This window comes from Psittacula echo, assembly GCF_963264785.1.
Source record: "Psittacula echo genome assembly, chromosome: 11".
NCBI lineage: Eukaryota > Metazoa > Chordata > Aves > Psittaciformes > Psittacidae > Psittacula > Psittacula echo.
The window spans coordinates 9,530,638-9,548,457 of record NC_137746.1 but is presented as its reverse complement, the minus strand read 5'-3'; the positions used below and the strand labels follow the sequence as shown (position 1 = coordinate 9,548,457).

The 17,820-nt window shown below is 46.4% G+C and overlaps 1 protein-coding gene across 2 annotated transcripts; it reads left to right on the top strand.

Annotated features, from left to right (window-relative positions):
* The first annotated feature begins 412 nt into the window (after window positions 1–412).
* On the top strand, window positions 413–16,341 carry BRD8 (bromodomain containing 8). 2 transcript variants are annotated; one of them, XM_080627043.1, is made up of 22 exons: window positions 413–455; window positions 674–770; window positions 1,649–1,718; window positions 2,730–2,779; window positions 3,852–3,974; window positions 4,112–4,192; window positions 4,654–4,718; window positions 5,223–5,359; window positions 5,788–6,003; window positions 7,235–7,379; window positions 8,554–8,763; window positions 9,167–9,447; window positions 9,943–10,398; window positions 10,759–10,852; window positions 11,062–11,108; window positions 11,462–11,676; window positions 11,940–12,032; window positions 12,217–12,285; window positions 12,984–13,161; window positions 13,778–13,882; window positions 14,677–14,721; window positions 15,863–16,339. In XM_080627043.1, exons 1-22 carry the CDS (start codon window positions 437–439, stop codon window positions 15,920–15,922), a joined length of 2,856 nt encoding a protein of 951 aa, XP_080483169.1. In that variant the 5' UTR covers window positions 413–436; the 3' UTR covers window positions 15,923–16,339. The 2 variants fall into 2 exon arrangements, with proteins under 2 accessions (XP_080483169.1, XP_080483170.1); XM_080627044.1 differs by lacking the exon at window positions 11,940–12,032 and having other exon boundaries at window positions 15,863–16,341.
* The last annotated feature ends 1,479 nt before the right edge of the window (window positions 16,342–17,820 follow it).

Here is a 17,820-nt window from a genome sequence, read left to right as displayed (position 1 = left end):
GCTTCTTCCGAGTTACAGAGAGCTTCTCCGCACGCGACCCAGACCCAGACCCAGACCCAGACCCAGACCCAGACCCAGACCCAGACCCAGACCCAGACCCAGACCCAGACCCAGACCCAGACCCAGACCCAGACCCAGACCCAGACCCAGACCCAGACCCAGACCCAGACCCAGACCCAGACCCAGACCCAGACCCAGACCCGCTGCTCCGGCACCACCACCTCGCGCTCACCTTCTCCGCGCGGTGCCTGCTGTTGGGATTTCAAACCTCGCCGCCAGCCTGCTCCGCCAATGGGAGCCCGCGCCTGCCCGGCAGCCAATCAGTGCCCGCCGTGGGGCAAGAAGGGGCGGGGCTCTGGCGCTCCACCTTCTGCTCGGCTCCCGTCGGTCTTTGCGTATGGCTCCGCCCTGCCGCACCCCGCGTCGGGCGGGCAAGATGGCGGCGGGGACGGGCAGTGAGTGTGTGGTCTGTCGGGAGAGGCGGCGGGGGAGCGACGGCGGCGGGGCTGGGGCGGGAACCGGGCAAGGGAACGGCTCGAGGGGAGCAGAGCGAGAGGGGCGGTGTTAACGGTGGTGCGAAGGGACAGAACCAACGGACCCAGGAGGGGCGGGGCTGTGGCCCGGGAGGGGCGGCCCGGTCGGCGGGGCCGCTAAGTCCATCCTCTCCCGGCAGAGCACAAGCTGCTGAGCGCCGGCCCCACCGAGCCCTGGTCCATTCGCGAGAAGCTCTGCCTGGCCTCGTCCGTCATGCGGAGCGGAGACCAGAACTGGTAAGCGGGTGGCGAGGACGGTGTCCCGCTGTGCCGCCGTGTATGCGTGGATATGGCATTCCTGGGACTGTGTGGTGTACCCTGGCGTGGCTTTACACTGTGCTGGTTCCTTGTCTAACAGCTTAGTTCTTAACACTTAATGCTTTCTGTTCAAAACAAAGATGGGAGTATTAAAGATGAAAATATTAGGAGCATACCTCGACAGTATATTGCTGCTTTTATAACCACTGTGTAAAAACAGAAGCGTGTTAAACAGAGCAAAGAGTGAACACTGGCACAGGGTGCCCAGAGAAGCTGTGGCTGCCCCATCCCTGGCAGTGTTCAAGGCCGGGTTGGACAGGGCTTAGAGCAGCCTGCTCTAGTGGAAGGTGTCACTACCTGTGGCAGGGGTTGGAACTGGATGAGCTTTAAGGTCTCTTCCAGCGCAAGCCATTCTGTGATTCAGTGTTCATAAATTGGAAGAAGAGAGTTGTGGTCAAGAAGGATATTTTATAACAGATTTTTGTACACAGCGTTTGAACGTGGAGCTCTGGTTTGCTGCCTTTTTCCCTCACCAGAGTAACGTTTTTGTGGAAACATAGTGGTGTCATCAGAAGCTAGAAACTTGCTTTTCGAAGCAAGGGAGGGAAGCTGTTGTTTATGTGGAGCAAGCAAATATTCTTGAGTCCAAGGGCTGTACTTGGATAATTTCTAAATGTAACAATTACTTGGCAAGTTCATTGTATTCATAAATACTAGGGCTATTCAGTGATAAATAAATCTAATGGCTATTTAGTCATTGAATGTCAATGAATGTCAGGACAAGTCAGGGTCTTTTCTCTGCATGTTGGTTGGGGAAGAAAGTAAGTTGACAGTGACTTGTCATTTCTCTCGTGTAGGGTCTCAGTCAGCAGAGCTATCAAACCTTTTGCAGAGCCAGGACGCCCACCTGACTGGTTTTCCCAAAAGGTAAGGTACTGACATTTGGATCTTGGAAAAGATGAATTCTGGATGGGATCGTTAATACAGCTGCCTAAAAGAATGCGTTTCTTGTTTTAAAAAAAGAAAGCAAAATTATTTAAAAAAAAAAACAAAACCCCAAAAATTTTACTTGCATTATGTTAAATACTTTTTCATATTTCTGAAATTAACTCTGAGCTTACAGTACAGTTGGATAAAGTTAAGGAAAAGACAAAAATGATCAAAGACATTAAGCAGCTTCCTTGTAAGGGATAGCTAAGTAAGGTAGAATCCTTAACATAAGAAGACGTAACAGGAATATGACACATGCCTGCAGAGTCAGAAGTGACATGTTGAGGATCAGTAAGAATTAAAGTTTAATTCTTCAGTGCTTTGTCTAGTATAAGAGGCTATCAGGAGACTAATAGGAGGCAGGCTCAAAGCAAACCTGAAGAGATTGTTCTTCACCAGGCATGTAATTAAGCTGTGGAATTCCTTGCCCCAGGAATTTGTGGATGCCCGTGTATTTTGGTGTGTCCTGTTGTTTGGGATTTCTGTTGTATAAGGGACAGAAAGAGATTAAAAGAACTAAGGGAGGAGAAGTCGGGTGGTTTAGGTTGCTGACTGTTCCTGTTAAGCTGTGAAGATGGCCTTGATAGAATTATTTGTCTTCTCCGTTGAAACATTTTTGGTTCACGTTCACTGACAGAAATGTTGTAACAGCTACAGCTTTACTAGTCATGCTTGCTTTGATTTCCAGAGTGTTAGATGGGAGCATCTGCTCTTTAGCTTTGTTTTGAAGATCAGCCTGGGCAGTGGTGGAGTAAGAGAGTGAATACGCTCCCTCACTTTGAGTTACCCTAAATTATAGCCTGGGGAAAACTCTGGAGAACACTGTCACATGCGTTCATAAGTGTTAGACCATTGAAGAAGTAGGATTAAGTGCCCTTAGGGTTTGTTGTTGGGTGTTTGCTGCAGCTGACTCTTCAGTGTCCTCTGACTTTCTTTGTTTTCTCTTAGCACTGTGCATCTCAGTATTCAGAGCTCTTGGAGACTACAGAGACCCCCAAGTGAGTATAAAGTCTGGCAGGAGTGCAGCCTGCAGCAATTTGGAGTAGACTTGTCAGTTCTTACAGCAAAGCACTTGGTAGTGCTCCTCCCAAAAGGAGTGTAAAGCAATGAGATGAAGTTGTGATAGCTGGCATAGGTGGGACTCCAGGTATGGCAGATGGGAAAGATTAACAACCCCAAGATGTTCCTCAGAAGATGCTTCCTGTATCTTTGTCTTGTCTCCTTTTTTCTTCTGAAGTATTTCAGTATTATGTGGTTCAAAAACTGTGCACTTGTTAGTGTCTTCCATATGCCCCTGCTGTTGTTCCAATACGTGGCCGGATAATTGGAGCCTCTCTGCCACAGCTCAGTCAGTTACAGTGTGCATCTGGGGACTTGTGCAGAAAAAAAGAAACATTTATTTGACTGGAATAAAACACTACATGTTAGTCTTACTGATCAGAAGCTTTGCACATAAAATTATCACTCAGAATAGAGGTAGAAAAGACAGGAGGAGTGGGAAGAGGAAATGGTTTTTATATGTCTCTGTTATGCAGTAGTTTCTTACAGTTTCTTTTACCAATGCTGTCACTACAGCTTTATGGTCTCAGATGTTTCTCACTCCTAACTCCAGGAGTTTTGTTTCGGGATTTCACATCAAATTAAATCAAAGGCAGGATGTTTAAAAGTAGTATGTGTTTGTGGTAGTGCTGAATGATCTTCAGCACTAGAATTGCAAAGACAAAAGGACTGAATTATGGAGGGTCAAAAAATAGGTGTTTCTTCATGGGTAGAAAGAATCTTCTCTGAAGTGGACTGAATGATTTTTTGCACATTGAGAATTTGCGGTGGTTTTGCATCTTTGATCTGTTCCTGAAATCTTTAACACTGGACACATTTAAGAATTAGAGTGGGGTTTTTTCAGAAAAGATTGTTTGAACATTGAGCTGTCCAACATCATTTAAGGCAAATTGGAAGAGGTGGATTTTTTTGTGTGCGTGTGTCAGGAAGGACAGGCAGCAGCCAGTTAATGAAAGGAAAAGGTTTTCTGTATTTCATGTCTAAACTGGTTTTGGTTTTCTCTTACTCTAGGAGAAAACGTGGTGAGAAGGGAGAAGTTGTGGAAACTGTGGAAGATGTTATTGTGCGGAAACTGACTGCAGAACGAGTTGAGGAGTTGAAGAAAATCATTAAAGAAACACAGGAAAAGTACAGGTATGTGGCAGAGGAGTTGAACTGCAGTGCACCCAAGAGCCCTGTTTTGGAAAAGTTGACTAAGTGGGATGGTGCTTGGGATGAAAATGCAGCTTAGGGTGTATTGTGCAGTGATAAGTAAGATTTCCTGATTACAGGCAACTCAAGAGGGATGCAGAGCTGATCCAGGCTGGACACATGGATAACAGACTGGAGGAGCTATGCAATGAAATTATGATGTGAGTTATTGAATTATTTCCATGTTATGCTTTCTTCTGAGTTAATAGTTCTCCGACATTCTGTTAGCTGTCTCTTGCTCCATATACTTTGGGTTAAGAGAAATGGGCAGCTGGGCTGATGCTTTGGCCTCTGAGGGTGGACTTAGATTAGCCTGGAGGGCACCAGCTTGTGTGGAACATGGTTTGAAATGTATCAGTACAGAGCTTGCTGGTGGCTTGCAACATCATGCTTGCCTCCTCCGTTTTGATAATCAGCTGGCAGTGAAATTTTCTGCCAACTGTGTTGTTCTCTGACTGGCCTCTGACTCTGCTTTCCTCCTCAGAGGAATAGAGCCTGAGACCACAGAGGCAGTTCGTTGTTGTCTGGAGATAATGGGGTAGGGTTCAGAAAGCTCATTATGGAAGAGGAGGTAAGGGGAAGTGGGACACTCTGTGACAGTAGGCTTTGATTCTGTATGCAGAAAGAAAAAACTGGAGGAGGAAGAGGCAGAAGTCAAGAGGAAGGCTACAGATGCTGCTTATCAGGGTAAGCACTTTTCCTCAGAGAAAGATGCATATATTTGTAAGAGCATTTGGGAAATACTTAAATCTTGTTAAGACCTGTTGGGAGGAATTCCTTGACCCTGGATTTGGAGGGAAAGGTTGTATTCTCTTTCCAGCATCACATTTGTAACAAGGCAAAATGTATAGACATCTGAAAAAGGAACACATTCTGTAGAAAAGATAATACATAAGAGAAAACAGGATTAGCGAGGAGCTTTCTGAGTGTCAAGTTTTTTACCCCTTTAGTTTTCCCTATAGTTTTACTATTGTCTGAAGAGAAAAAGAAGATAAATTAATTAAACATTCAGAACAAATCAGTAAGTCATGGGGTAATTCAGTGAACTAACGTGTCAGTGGTGTGGTGCAAGAAATTCCCACAATACAGATCGTCTTCCTGAGGTTCTTTGAGATAAAGTCAGAGGTAACTCTTAGAGACTGTTCAAGTTGGTGTCATGGAATCTCACTGTTCTTTTCTGTTCTCTTCCAGCTCGTCAGGCCATTAAGAATCCACAGCGACGGTTGACCAGTGTGATGGTTCGCTCCCCTGCAGGCTCAACCTCCCCAGGGGGAGACTATGCTCTGGGAGATCTGTCTCAGCCCGCTGTGGATGAGGCCAGTCCAGGGGTAAGGATCCTTCTCATAGTAAGAGAGAAAGACCAGTCTGGGACATGGGGCTCTGCTTCCATTATGGATTAGGAGCCTATGGAGACACCCTTGCCTTGTTTTGCAGACTTTTTGCTGTGGTAGTGCTGTAGTGTGGTTGATGTACACTGCTGCTACGTGTCCTCTTCCATGTCTGTGATGATCAGGTGCCTGGATCAAAGGCTGTGTAGGGGCATCAGTGGGTTGGCCAGGCAGTCTTCAGTGTGTGCCTGGGAAGTGGCACTACAGGGCAGGGAAAGGGTGAAAGCATATGCCTGGAGTAGGTGCAGTGAGTGAATGGAGTAGGTGTCTGTGGTGTGCTGGATCAATGCTCTAGGGGGAAGGAGCAAGTGGGGCTAGTCCGTGTGGTGGAGTGTGGCTTTGAACAGTGTGGTTTTTCTCTTTCTCAGGTCACTCCAGGGACATTGCCCAGCACCCCAGTTGCCTCCTTCATTGGAATCCCTGACACCCCTCCAGGCTCTGCTCCCCTGGATGCCCCCATGACCCCAGTCACTGATGATTCACCCCAGAAAAAGATGCTAGGACAAAAAGCAACTCCGCCTCCTTCCCCTCTGCTCTCAGAGCTGCTGAAGAAGGGCAGTCTCCTGCCCACAAGCCCCAGGCTGGTATGGAGCTCTCTGCTCTTATATGCAAAGGCTTTTTTTAAAGCATACAGGTTTTTGTGAGAGTCCCAACAGAAGTGATAGATGAGAGATAGAATTATTCCTGTGAGCCACAGAGGTGGGACCCTTTCCCAGCAGTACTATAGTGCAGGACTGCAGGGATCGTTCAGCACATGGGACTGGCTATCTCCCTCAGTTGTAAGAAGTTGGAGTTGCAGGCTTTGCTAGAGGAAATCATTGTCTCCAGAGGAGGGAGGATGTTAGTCAGCATCATCCCAGTCAGCCTCCATGGAGGTGTTCTTGATTTCTACTTTGGGCTCAGGGTTCTTCTTTTACATCTTGGCCTAAAGTTGAGTTTCAGTATTTGTAATGGATCTTAGCATAGGAGTAGGGAGTCCTTTAATGGAGTTTATGACCAACACTGAAGTGCTTCAGTTTTCTCCTAATTGTAGACAGTTACTAAAATCACTGTGATGACAACCCACTTCTTGTGTTAGTGGCTCTGGAAATCTTAGGAGGGTGACCATTGCTGGCACTGTTCAGAGTCCAGTCTGAAAAGAACAGCCATCAGCCTACCCATGGCATGGATTCCCTGTGTTAGTGTTTGCGTGATTGAAAAGGTGTATTGCAGTTGACTTCCTTTTTAAATAGTCAGATTTGGGGTATTTTCTATTTGTTAGTTCGGGTAAATGTTCATGGGTTCTGTGTTTGCATGGTGCAATGTAACATAGGGTACAGCAAGGAAGGGCTGTGGAAGACTTGGTTTTCTTTGTAAACCATCTGTTTTCTTCGAAGCAGATGGCTTACATCTGCTTCAAGGTCCATCGTAGGTTTACTATGTGACATTGATAGAGTTACTTTCCACTTCGGTGTTCAGTTTCCCTCAACTCAAAATAAGGGATAATTCCATGCCGTCTAAGAGGATAGAGGGACTGATATCTGTAGAGGATTGTGAGGTCCTTGAACAGAGGAACTAAGGTAGAGCAGATGATGTATTTGGCCTAACTTCAAAGGAGGGTGGCAGTGCAACTGTGTTGTAACTGAAGAAGAGCAACTAATTTCAGACTTTCATGTTTATCACTTGCATGGGGGCCTCAGGCAGGGACTAGGCTGGACAAAAAGTGCAGGAGAAATGCTGCAAATGATGGACATATTTTTGGAGGTGCATATGTGGCAGAGAATCACTGATGTGATGGTGATCTCCAGGATTTTCAGTTCTGTCCTCCTTTGGCAGGTTGGTGAAAATGAAATGACAGTGGCTTCTGGTCACATGAACAGCTCAGGAGTCCTGCTGGAGGTAGGAAGTGTCCTCCCAGTGCTGCACAGTGGGGAAATGCAGTCGGCACCTGGTGCTGTCCCTGCATCTCCTGCTGCTTCAGGTAACTTGGGACTCTCCCTGTACACTTCTCCCTTCAGATGTACCTTCAGACTGTTCTATGTCTATGTCCTCTTCGGAGAGAGATGAAGGATATCTAGCCTGGCTAGTCTGGGGGCTTTATGAGTTGTATTGCTATTTCTGTACTCCCATCCCTCTCACCCCTACTTTTTTTTTAAGAACATCCTTATGCTTACGGAAGAAAAAGTGCCCTGATCTAAAATCACTGAACAATTGAACTTGATTTGATCCTAGTCCATGGAGCCTAGTTTTCTGGGTTTGACACTGGCTAATACTGGGCATTTCACTGTAGAAAGAAAGGGCTAGATGACAGGGAGTTGTGTGAGGGGGGAAAAATGTGTCAAACTGCAGCTCCCTGTGAACCTGGAGAACTTGTGTCCTACCTCTGCTTTAGCTTAGAGGCCGGTAGAGGATTAGACCACAGTGGACTGTGAACTCCAGAGTAAGTTCCAAAGAGAGCAGGGTGAGAGGGACAGTGCAAGAGTCCTTGCATTGAGCCTTTTCAGAATAACCTGTCTTAAGATGAAGGTTCTTCTCAACTCGTGCTAACCAGTGGTTTAATCACATTGGCTGCAACTGAGCATTTATGCCATTCATTCATGTATAATTCCATATGAATAATCTCACTTTCCTTATCCACTTCTGTTCTTCAAGATCCATTAATTTGGTCCAGACAGTTTGGTAAATTCAGACTGGAGGTTACTGCTAAGATGAGTGGCAACCTTTGATACAAGAGGAATTCTTCAGGAAAGACCTGCAGAGAGATCCCCTCTGCTCCCTTCCAGCTCCTGTGATGACCGTTTGTCTTGGCTCACCTTATGTGGCTCTCTCAGCACTGTTTTTCCGATTTCGTATAGTTGTATTGGGATGAGCCTTTGGAAGGGCATCTCTCTGCATGTGTGGCTTAGCCTCTGCAGCCCTTATATTGAACGCGGCATCCAATAGTCTGTATGGTTGTCTCAGTCTGCACACACAAAAGAGTTGTGCATTTTGAGGTGCAGGTTCTCCATATAGTTTTGGGGACCATTTATAGTTACGTGTCAGTGTCTTTTTCCCAGAAGAAGCCACCAGACAGCGAAGAGCCCAGTGGTGTCTTTGTGGACTTGAGTGGTGGCTGCTTCTTGCTCATGTGCTTTTTCCCTTCTACTTTCTGTTAGGTGCTCCTACGCTTTCCCGGCTTTTAGAAGCTGGTCCTGCACAGTTCACCTCACCTCTTGCTTCCTTCTCCGCTGTTGCCAGCGAACCTCCAGCTAAGCTCCTGCCACCCCCAGTAGAGCCTGTGTCCCAGGCTACAATTGTCATGATGCCCACGCTGTCAGCACCATCCGTTGTGCCACCAGCTGCAGCTCCAGAAAGCGTAGCCACAGGTGCGTTCCTGAACTACGCATTCATAGATCCTGCACTGCTGGGAAGCAGAACTTCCTTGGGATCAGCACCCAGCAAGATCTCAGCTGGCCTTTTACCACCCTGGACTCACCAACCTTTCAGCTGGAGTAAACAGATGGTTTTAAACAGGATTTGCTGGGGGAGGGTGGGGGGAGGAGAGGAAGGGTGTTAATGGTGTGTTGCTGGATTGTGGTTCAAGGGCTGGAATCTCACTTTGTCTCTACTGTGGGAAAGCAAACCCCTGTTTGTCCTTTATTTTTCTAAGCCATGCTGTTGTGGGTGAACCTGGGATACTTGTGGTTGGTCTTATCCACTGCAGTGTTTGTTTATGTGGGCTTGACTTCTCCAGATCTGTCTCTGATTGACACTTTCATCCTTGTGCAGTGAGCCAACCAGAAGCCTGTGTTTCTATGGAGGCAGTGTCTGATTCCCACACTGTGACAGTGTCCATGGACAGCAGTGAAATATCCATGATCATTGATTCCATCAAGAAGGAGTGCCTGGGTTCTGGGGCTGGTGGTACTGCAGGATCTTCCAAAGATCACTGCATGGATGGGAAAGAAGACCTGGATTTAGCTGAGAAAATGGATATTGCAGTGTCCTATACAGGGGAAGAGCTGGACTTCGATACCGTTGGGAATATTATAGCCATCATTGAGGACAAGGTAAACAGGCAAAGCAGAATGACAGTGCCTTTTGTTCCACGTCCAGTTAGGTTAATGTCAAGTGATTACTGTTCACCAATTTGATTAGTTTAGACCAGCAAGAAAATAACTATTGCAAAATGCACATTCTCACCATCATTGTCCAGATCAGTAGGAAACGGCTCTGTGACACTGCTGCTGCTAGTCTACTACATTTAGCCTGGTGCTCCTCTTCGAAGTGCAGAAAGAGATCTCTTTCTTCCTCATGTTGGGTCATGACTCTGGCAGACAAATGAGCACTGCTTGCAGCACACCCTCCAGGCGTGCTGTATCTCTGAAACTGGAGCTCCACAGGGGACTCCACAGGGAGTCATAAGAGTCTGGCTGTGAAAGGCAGCTTTGTAAACCCATTACACCAGGTTTTCCACAATTGTCTCATTACCAAATAACATAAACTTTGTTTTTAATCTCTTTTTCTGACCTTGGCCTGCATTGCTCTGTGTTTTGGCAATAAAGGTAGACGACCACCCTGAAGTCCTGGATGCAGCAGTTGTAGAAGCTGCTCTGTCTTCTTTCTGTGAAGATACAGATGACCCTCAGACCCTGCCTGGCCCGTGGGAGCACTCAATTCGTCAGGAGCACGAGAAACAGGCCCAGATACCCCAAGTGTCTGTGACTGTGAAGCAGGAGAGACTGGAGTGTGAGGAGCCAGAGGCAAAGGGAATTCGAGACCTAATGGGCATTGGTGATCTGGGATCAGAAATAAAGACAGAACCTGCAGAGCAGGAGCAGAATCAGCTGGGCCCTGAGGAAACCATAACAGCAACTGCAAGAGTGACAGAAACACCAGAGCTTCGAAGTCAAGAGATAGAAGAAGATCAAAGAGCAGCTGTAACAGTAGGAGAGACTTCTGAAATCGAGATAGAATCGACGAAGGGAGAAGACATGGTGCACAATACAGTGAAGGCAGAGGTATGTGGGCAGAGAGGCTGGCTGGAACTGGTGTGGGGAAAGAAAGGAGAAGTTGTGGCAGATAGGAGAGAAGTTTAGAGGAAGGATGACTGTTGGGTTGAAGGTATCCCTTCAATGAATGCGACTGACTGTTTTCTTGGGAGTCATGCTGCTGATCTGTTCGATCTGCAGAGAAGCTCTCCGCTTTAGGCAGTACCTTTGTGTATCTCCCCCCCACCCATGTGCAGAATTGCTGTTGGGAAGGTGCTCAGTGAAATTCATTTTGCCTTGAGTTAGGTTAGAGTGAGTGAGATGTGCCCACACCTTCACTGAAGTAAGCTGACACAAACATCTAGATTTGTGCATTTCTCTTCCCTCCAGACCCCACCTGATGATGATTCATCCCCTCCACAAGTCCCAAATGTGAGTGAAGACTCCTCACAGGCTGATGTTCAGCACAAATTTGAGCTGTCAGGTAACTTAACTCAGCTAGGAAATCTTTTACATGCAACATTATTAGCTGATAGTTGTCAGTGATCTGGTTCAGGTTTTTTGGGGAGGAGGGAGAAAAGATATGTGTAGGAACAGTATTAATTACTGCAGGACAGTAGGTATTGGTGCAGGAGCTTTTGTAGGAAAGACTGCTTTGGAGAATCAACCTTTCTGCTTTTCTTTCATTCACAGAGTCAATGAAGGAGGAGGCCCAAGCCCTGTTTAGGAGCCAGATGAAGGTAATTCTCAATTGATTGTAGTCATCTTGAGTGTATTAGTAACATGTCACTACTACTGCTTCCTGGCTCCCATCTGCTGAAAACCAAAGCTTATGTTCCGCTTTCTGCACTGAGAAGTGGGCAGTTTGCAGTTGGAGCTAAAGGGGAGCTTGCTTCAGGCACTGTGACGCTCTGTGTGTGTTTCTGTGTCTGCAGGGGGAGGCAGGGCAGGGTAGAGTGACTGGGATTTTGGGAAAGTGCCTGTACAGTTGTCAGCAGCGTAGCGAGAAAATCACTGCTGAACCATAGTTGCTTTGGAGGCTCTAGGTTGCTGCCATAGCTGGCTATGCAGGCTCATGAACTTTGTGTTTCAGGATGGGCAGGGTGAAGAGGATGATGAGGATGGTGCCAGTGAGGCTGCCAGTTTGGAGGAACCCAAAGAAGAAGATCAGGGTGAGGGATATCTGTCAGAGATGGATAACGAACCCCCTGTGAGCGAGAGTGATGATGGCTTCAGTGTCCATAATGCACCTTTACAGTCTCACACGCTAGCCGACTCCATTCCCAGCAGCCCAGCCTCCTCTCAGTTGTGAGTATCAGTGAAGCTCTCAGGCAGACAAGTGAAATCCCACACTATTTTGTGGGAGGAACATAGAATTCCCATTTCTGTTTTGCTGTCTGAGCAGGTCCAGAGGGGGAATTTGTTGATGATTTGTCTGGGTCTCTGCTTGCAAGTGCGCAGGCAGCACTATAGCACCGGGTCCCATGGATTAGTGTAGGCATGTCAAAGGCAAAACAAACCATAAAGTAGTATGCAGACTCCTGAAGGAAGTTCTGTTCTATTCTTCCCAGCTCAGTTTGTAGTGAAGACCAGGAAGCAATACAGGCCCAGAAGATTTGGAAGAAAGCCATCATGCTAGTTTGGAGAGCAGCAGCTAATCACAGGTGGGTTTGATGTCTGGAGAACCAGCAGAAAGAAGTGACTAATCCTGGACAAGTTTCCACTCTTCCTTCTCGGAGGCTCACTGGGTTATGATGAGTCATCCTGTTAGCACACAAAAAAACAGGAGAGCATAAAACAAACATTTACCAGCAAGGAGGACACTAAGTGAACTCCTTTTTTCTGCAGGTACGCCAATGTCTTTCTGCAGCCTGTAACTGACGATATAGCACCAGGATACCACAGTATTGTGCAGAGGTGAGTCTCAGCAGTCTTCCCATTATTCAAACTCTCTATATTTGCGCATTTGTGTAAGGATTTCTGACAGGAGCAATGTGGTTTTTAGCTGCCGTGCAACTGCAAAACTTGGAAGGTTATTTGTTTCTGGCATGATTCAGCCAGAAGCAGGCTTCCCCAGGAAAAGGTTTGTCTTCAGTAACAAGACACATGTCTTTAAACAGCCCTATCTTTGAACAAAGCACACTGGCTTACACATACTTTTTTTATCTGTAAGGTGGTACGTGACCTGTTTTTTCTGGTTTCTATCCAAGGGTAGGAACTCCAGAGACCTGTCTTCTTTAATGAGCATTTTTTTACTGCCCCAGGTAGTGGACTGTTCTGGAAGAATTACCAGAATCTCCTCCTATCCCCCAGAATCTCTCCTAAACAATTCAGTGGCTGCAGCTCTAGCCCCTTAATGTCTCCTTCATTGATGCCTGGAGAAGGCAGATGCCTCTCTGAGGCATCTGTTAGGGTGTTTTTACTATTCATCATAACTGCTGGACAGCTTGTGTCCTCTGACCAGGGCCTTGGAATTCAGGAACACAGCCTGTGTGTGGGGAAACCTGGTTGGCTAAATTAAATAGGTGGTCGAAGAAGACATGGTACTGTCTGCAAGAGAGTGGGTAAAGAGTTAGATATTTCTGTTGCTATTTTTGACTGCATTTCTTTCATAGGCCAATGGATTTATCTACCATCAAAAAGAACATTGAGAATGGGCTGATACGAACCACAGCTGAGTTCCAGCGTGACATTATGCTGATGTTTCAAAATGCAGTTATGTACAACAGCTCTGACCATGATGTGTACCACATGGCTGTGGAGATGCAGCGAGATGTCCTGGAGCAGATACAGGTAAAGTGCAGGACAGAGCATCTGCCTTAGCCACTTACATAACACCACAGCTAGGCTCACAGTGTCTCTGAATGAAGTAGTCCCATCTTTCCCTGCATCTCTCTTGTTCACCAAACACCTGAGGTAGCACAAGATTGTAGGTAAGTTAGACGTAACACAGCAAAATTTCTTTTAAGGTTCAGCCCAGACCAATTTCAAATCTAATTCCCTTCAGGGAAATGCTTAGGCCAGCAAGAACCAGGGTGTGGTTGAGGAACAGAAACAAGCAACAAGAACAGTGAATGACAGGGGACGCGATTGCTTCTGGTGGCTGTGCTGGTTTACGCTGGTACAAAGCGTACATGAAACTCTGTCCTGTGAATATATGCCATTTAAAATGCCTTGTGAAATAGTGTCCCAGCTTGTAGCGCTAACACAGTTTGAACTGGGGTTTTATAGTTCCTCAGGACTTGTGGCTTCTGAGGTAATTGCAGGAACTTATTCTGTGTAGCAGACAAGGAACTGAAACTGCCTCTAGCCCAGTCATTCCCAGCCTGTGGTTTGTGATAGTTAACTGACACACACTAACTGAGCTTGTTTTGCCTGAGAATCTTAACAAAGTGTGGTTTTCTTGCAGCAATTTCTGGCCACACAACTGATCATGCAAACATCAGAGTCAGGGATCAGTGCAAAGAGCCTACGTGGGCGCGACTCCACTCGCAAGCAGGATGCTTCAGAGAAGGTGAGGATGCTGCACCCTGTGGAAAGGCACTTGGGATCTTTTGAAGAATCCCAAAATACTGCATGAAGTTTCCATACCAAAGGGAAAAAATGTTTTTGGATTGCAGTGGCTCCAGCATCTTCACGCAAACAAGTTTTTCTTTAAATGTGTCCATTGATGAGATTTCAGCTCTGGAGCTGTACATCATCCCAGAGGCACATCTCACGAGTTTTTTCTGTAATCCCAATAGTTCTGTTCCCTATTTTTAAAAACAGGTGATGAAAACTGTAGGGAAAGAAACAAGAGTATTGGAAGAGGCATAATATGGCAGGATGGTGAAGGTGTAGAGAACTGGAAGAGTAGCCTCTGATTTGGTTCACTGTGTAAAACGCACCAGAGAACCTTTGACTTCCGCACTGATCTAAACAACAGCAATCTAGGTTTGCTTGGTTTTTTTCTTCTGTAAAGACACATCAAAACTTGATGAAGCGATCTCAAGTGCTGTCAGCTAGTGCACCTAGCATTGCGACAGCAAGGACTGCCTGCTTAGTTCTAGTGGCAACTGCAGAGTGCAGAAATTGTTTGGTAGACCAGGCCTTGCCATGAACAAGGGAATATCCCTTTCCTAGCATTCTAACTCTCGCAGTATCCCTCTTTTGTGCATTTGTATGTTCCTGACTCATAAAACTGATGCCATGCGGGAAGGGGAATGGGGCACGTGTTTCTCTATGCTACTGTGTGGGCTCAGTGCTTCTGTGGTGTGTGCATTTCCATATCTGATATCTGATAAGTCCTTCTGTTTGGCCTTTTAACAGGACAGTGTCCCAATGGGCTCTCCTGCCTTCCTTCTCTCTCTCTTTGTAAGTATTGAAAGGCTGCAGCAGGTACTGCAGTACTGCTGGCAGTGTGCTCTGCTCTTTGTCTGGGTGATCGCTGCACTGTCACAGCATCCTTAGCATTGCAGTGGTGTGTGTTTAACTTAGGGGCTGTACAACTGTAATCATTAGAGAAGAAATATCTTGGTCCCTTATTCTCAGCATGGGTGAGTGGGAGGGGGCTTCAGTCTTCTGGTTCCAGGTGTTCTCATTTTGTCATCTGCCTTTGCTTTCTTCCACAACTTCTCTCCTGCTTTCTTCCCATGTAAGTGGGAAGACAGACCAAGTGGTGCACTACTGTAGTTCCTACATCTCTTATGCTTATACAGCTGCCCCTTCTGCACGTTCGAGACAGTACAAAAAGTCTTGGGGAAAGTGAGGAGTCATCTGTGTACTCCTTTATCAATCATGGTCCAGAAAGCAAATAAGATACTCTGCAGAAATATCTTGCTCTGTGCCTGTGGTGATCTGAAAGTGTTTGGAAAAATATTCCCTCCAGGAAACTCCAAGTCTCTGAGTTGTGGGGAGGAGAGAGGGGAGGAAGATGGAGAGTTGGTTTTTTCTCTCGCATATGTCTAAAGACAGAGGAGTACTCCAGGAGAGTCAGCATGTCAGCCAGAGAGAGAGGGCAGCGGATCAAAGGAAGCTCTCAGCTTGCCTCCTGCTCATGGAAAGGAGCTGTGCGGAGAAACTAGGGAGAAACTAGGGAGCCAGGGTCACTCAACTGGAGGAGCACTTCCCATAGGGATCAGCAGCTGATAAGGTAGGTTAGTCAGCAGTTTCCTCTTCCCATCTTAAGAGCCAAGCTAGCGTCTACTGCTTAGGAGAAAGCCTGCACTGTACAGGCTCAAATAGCGTCTGTCTGGGTGAGAGCCTTGTTGCCTCTGTCTGCCCTGGCTGCCCACAGTGCACAAAGATGCTGCACATCCCGGCACCTGTGCTGTGTCCAGGGTGAACTTTAGGTAGGTCTGCAGGCAGGCTGTCTTAGGACAGCTTCCCTTAGGAAGCTTTCCTGTTTGGAAGGTATGAAAACTTGTTATCAGATGCACAGTTCTTTACCTCCCCAAGTGCTGGAGGAAGTGTTTTGTGTTTTGGGTTGCATAACTCTTGTTTGCCTTGTCACTAGGATGGAGGCACCAGAGGGCGTCGCTGCGCCATCGAGGCAGACATGAAGATGAAGAAATGATGCTGCAGGCAGACAGAAAGCCCCAGCACCTGGCACCCAGAGCTGGAGTGCAAGCAAGATGCTGTTAACAGCTGTTGGAGGAGGAAGAAAAGCTGCAGGTCCATTTCTGGGACCTGGGCCGCCTTCTTCGCTTTCCCCTATGGAAAGCAGTGTCTCGTCGGAATGTGTAACCCAAAGAAACTTCCCTGGAGGGGAAGACTAGCCCCCCTGCCTGTTTTAGGGCAGTCGTCTTGGGCTTCATCAGTGTTCTGGTGTTAGCTAGCAACTGGTGGCTCGTATGTACTGTAATGTGAAGTGTACAGATTTTTACTAGTGATGTGTAAATGTGTATGTATATTAAAGTCTGGGAACAAATCCAGTGTACAGTGTGCAGTGTACTGAACATCGCAGCTCTGTGCAGTGAGGAGCCCTGGTTTTGTACAAGCGTGCATACCTGTCTCAAGTATCTACAAATATAACTCTCTTCCAGTTATCTGTGTAGCACACAAGCATGGCAGAGCTTTGACATTAGAGACAGTCCATCAATCATGGGTATGTTGTGTCATGCTTGGATGGAGGGGAAGATTCCATGCTTGAATGTGTGAGAACATGACACTATGGTGAAATGGGGGATCTATCTGTGCGAAGTTAAATCCTACAGTCTTGTCAGAGCTTTCCTTAAGAGACCAATGTATTGAAATGTACCTTACATTCTTTCCCAGAGATTTGTTAAGAGTGAAAATCTGTGATTCGAGCAGCTATAGGCAGGCCAGTACCTGGTTTTTCAGTTGAGCTCACAATTTAACTGCTTCTCTCTACTGAAAGTTACGGTTCTTTTCCTCAGCAACATGGATGCTTAACTGAAGTTCAAGTTCTGTGTGACAATTCTCAAGTCATTTTCTGCTTATATGACCTCTGAGATGAAACTTTCGTATTTTCTGCCCATGTGAACTTCCAGAGGGAGGAAAAACCCCAACATTATCCTTCCTGATGCTTGCAGTAGCTGGAAGTGGTCTACAGTGTGCAGAATGTACAGGGTGCAGCCTTTTGACACAGGTTGCAGGAGCCTGAGTCACTGTGATTGAGACCAGAGGGATTGTTGCCTTACCTTGTAAGAGCTCCTGATTTTCAGGAGTTTTGTGTTGAAGTTGGTTGTGTCTGAAGTGTTGAGTCCATGTACAGCTGAGGATATTTCCACCAAGAGTCGTTCTACTGATGCTAGAAATGTGGAATCCTTTGGTTTGTTTACTGGTTAATTTTCCTTCGCTACTAAAACTGGGACAGATTTCTGATAAGAATTTTTATGTCCTCAGTTTCCAGAGATCACAGGTGGTTAATTTCATAGCACAAAAAGTTACAGGGTTCTTTTGGCTTTCATGTATTTTATGGACAAACTTTTTAGTAGTCCTGTTGCAGTAGGACAAAGGGTAGTGGTTTTAAACTGAAAGAGAACAGATTCAGATTAGATATAGGAAGAAAATTTTTATGATGAGGGTGGTGAGACATTGGCACAAGTTGCCCAGAGGTGGTAGGTGCCCCATCCCTGGAAACATTCAAGGCCAGGCTGGATAGCACTCTGAAAAACCAGACCTAGTTAAAGATGTTCTTGCTTATTGCTGGAGGGTTGGACTAAGTGACCTTTAAAGGTTCCTGTTTCTGATACTGTGATTCTAAGTAAGATACAATTCTCTGATAGTATGATTCTGTGACCTCTGCACATTTATTAGTGCAACTTGCTGCTCAGAGCTGGGCCAACTTCAAATTTAGATTGGATTTTTCAGAGCCTTGTCTAGTCAAGTTCTGAAAATCTCCAAGAATGGAGATTCCCTAATGCCTCCAGACAACTGGTTTCAGTGCTTACCCATCCTCACAGAGTAAACGCTCATCAGTCTGAATTCCCTTTGGTGCAGCTTGTCATC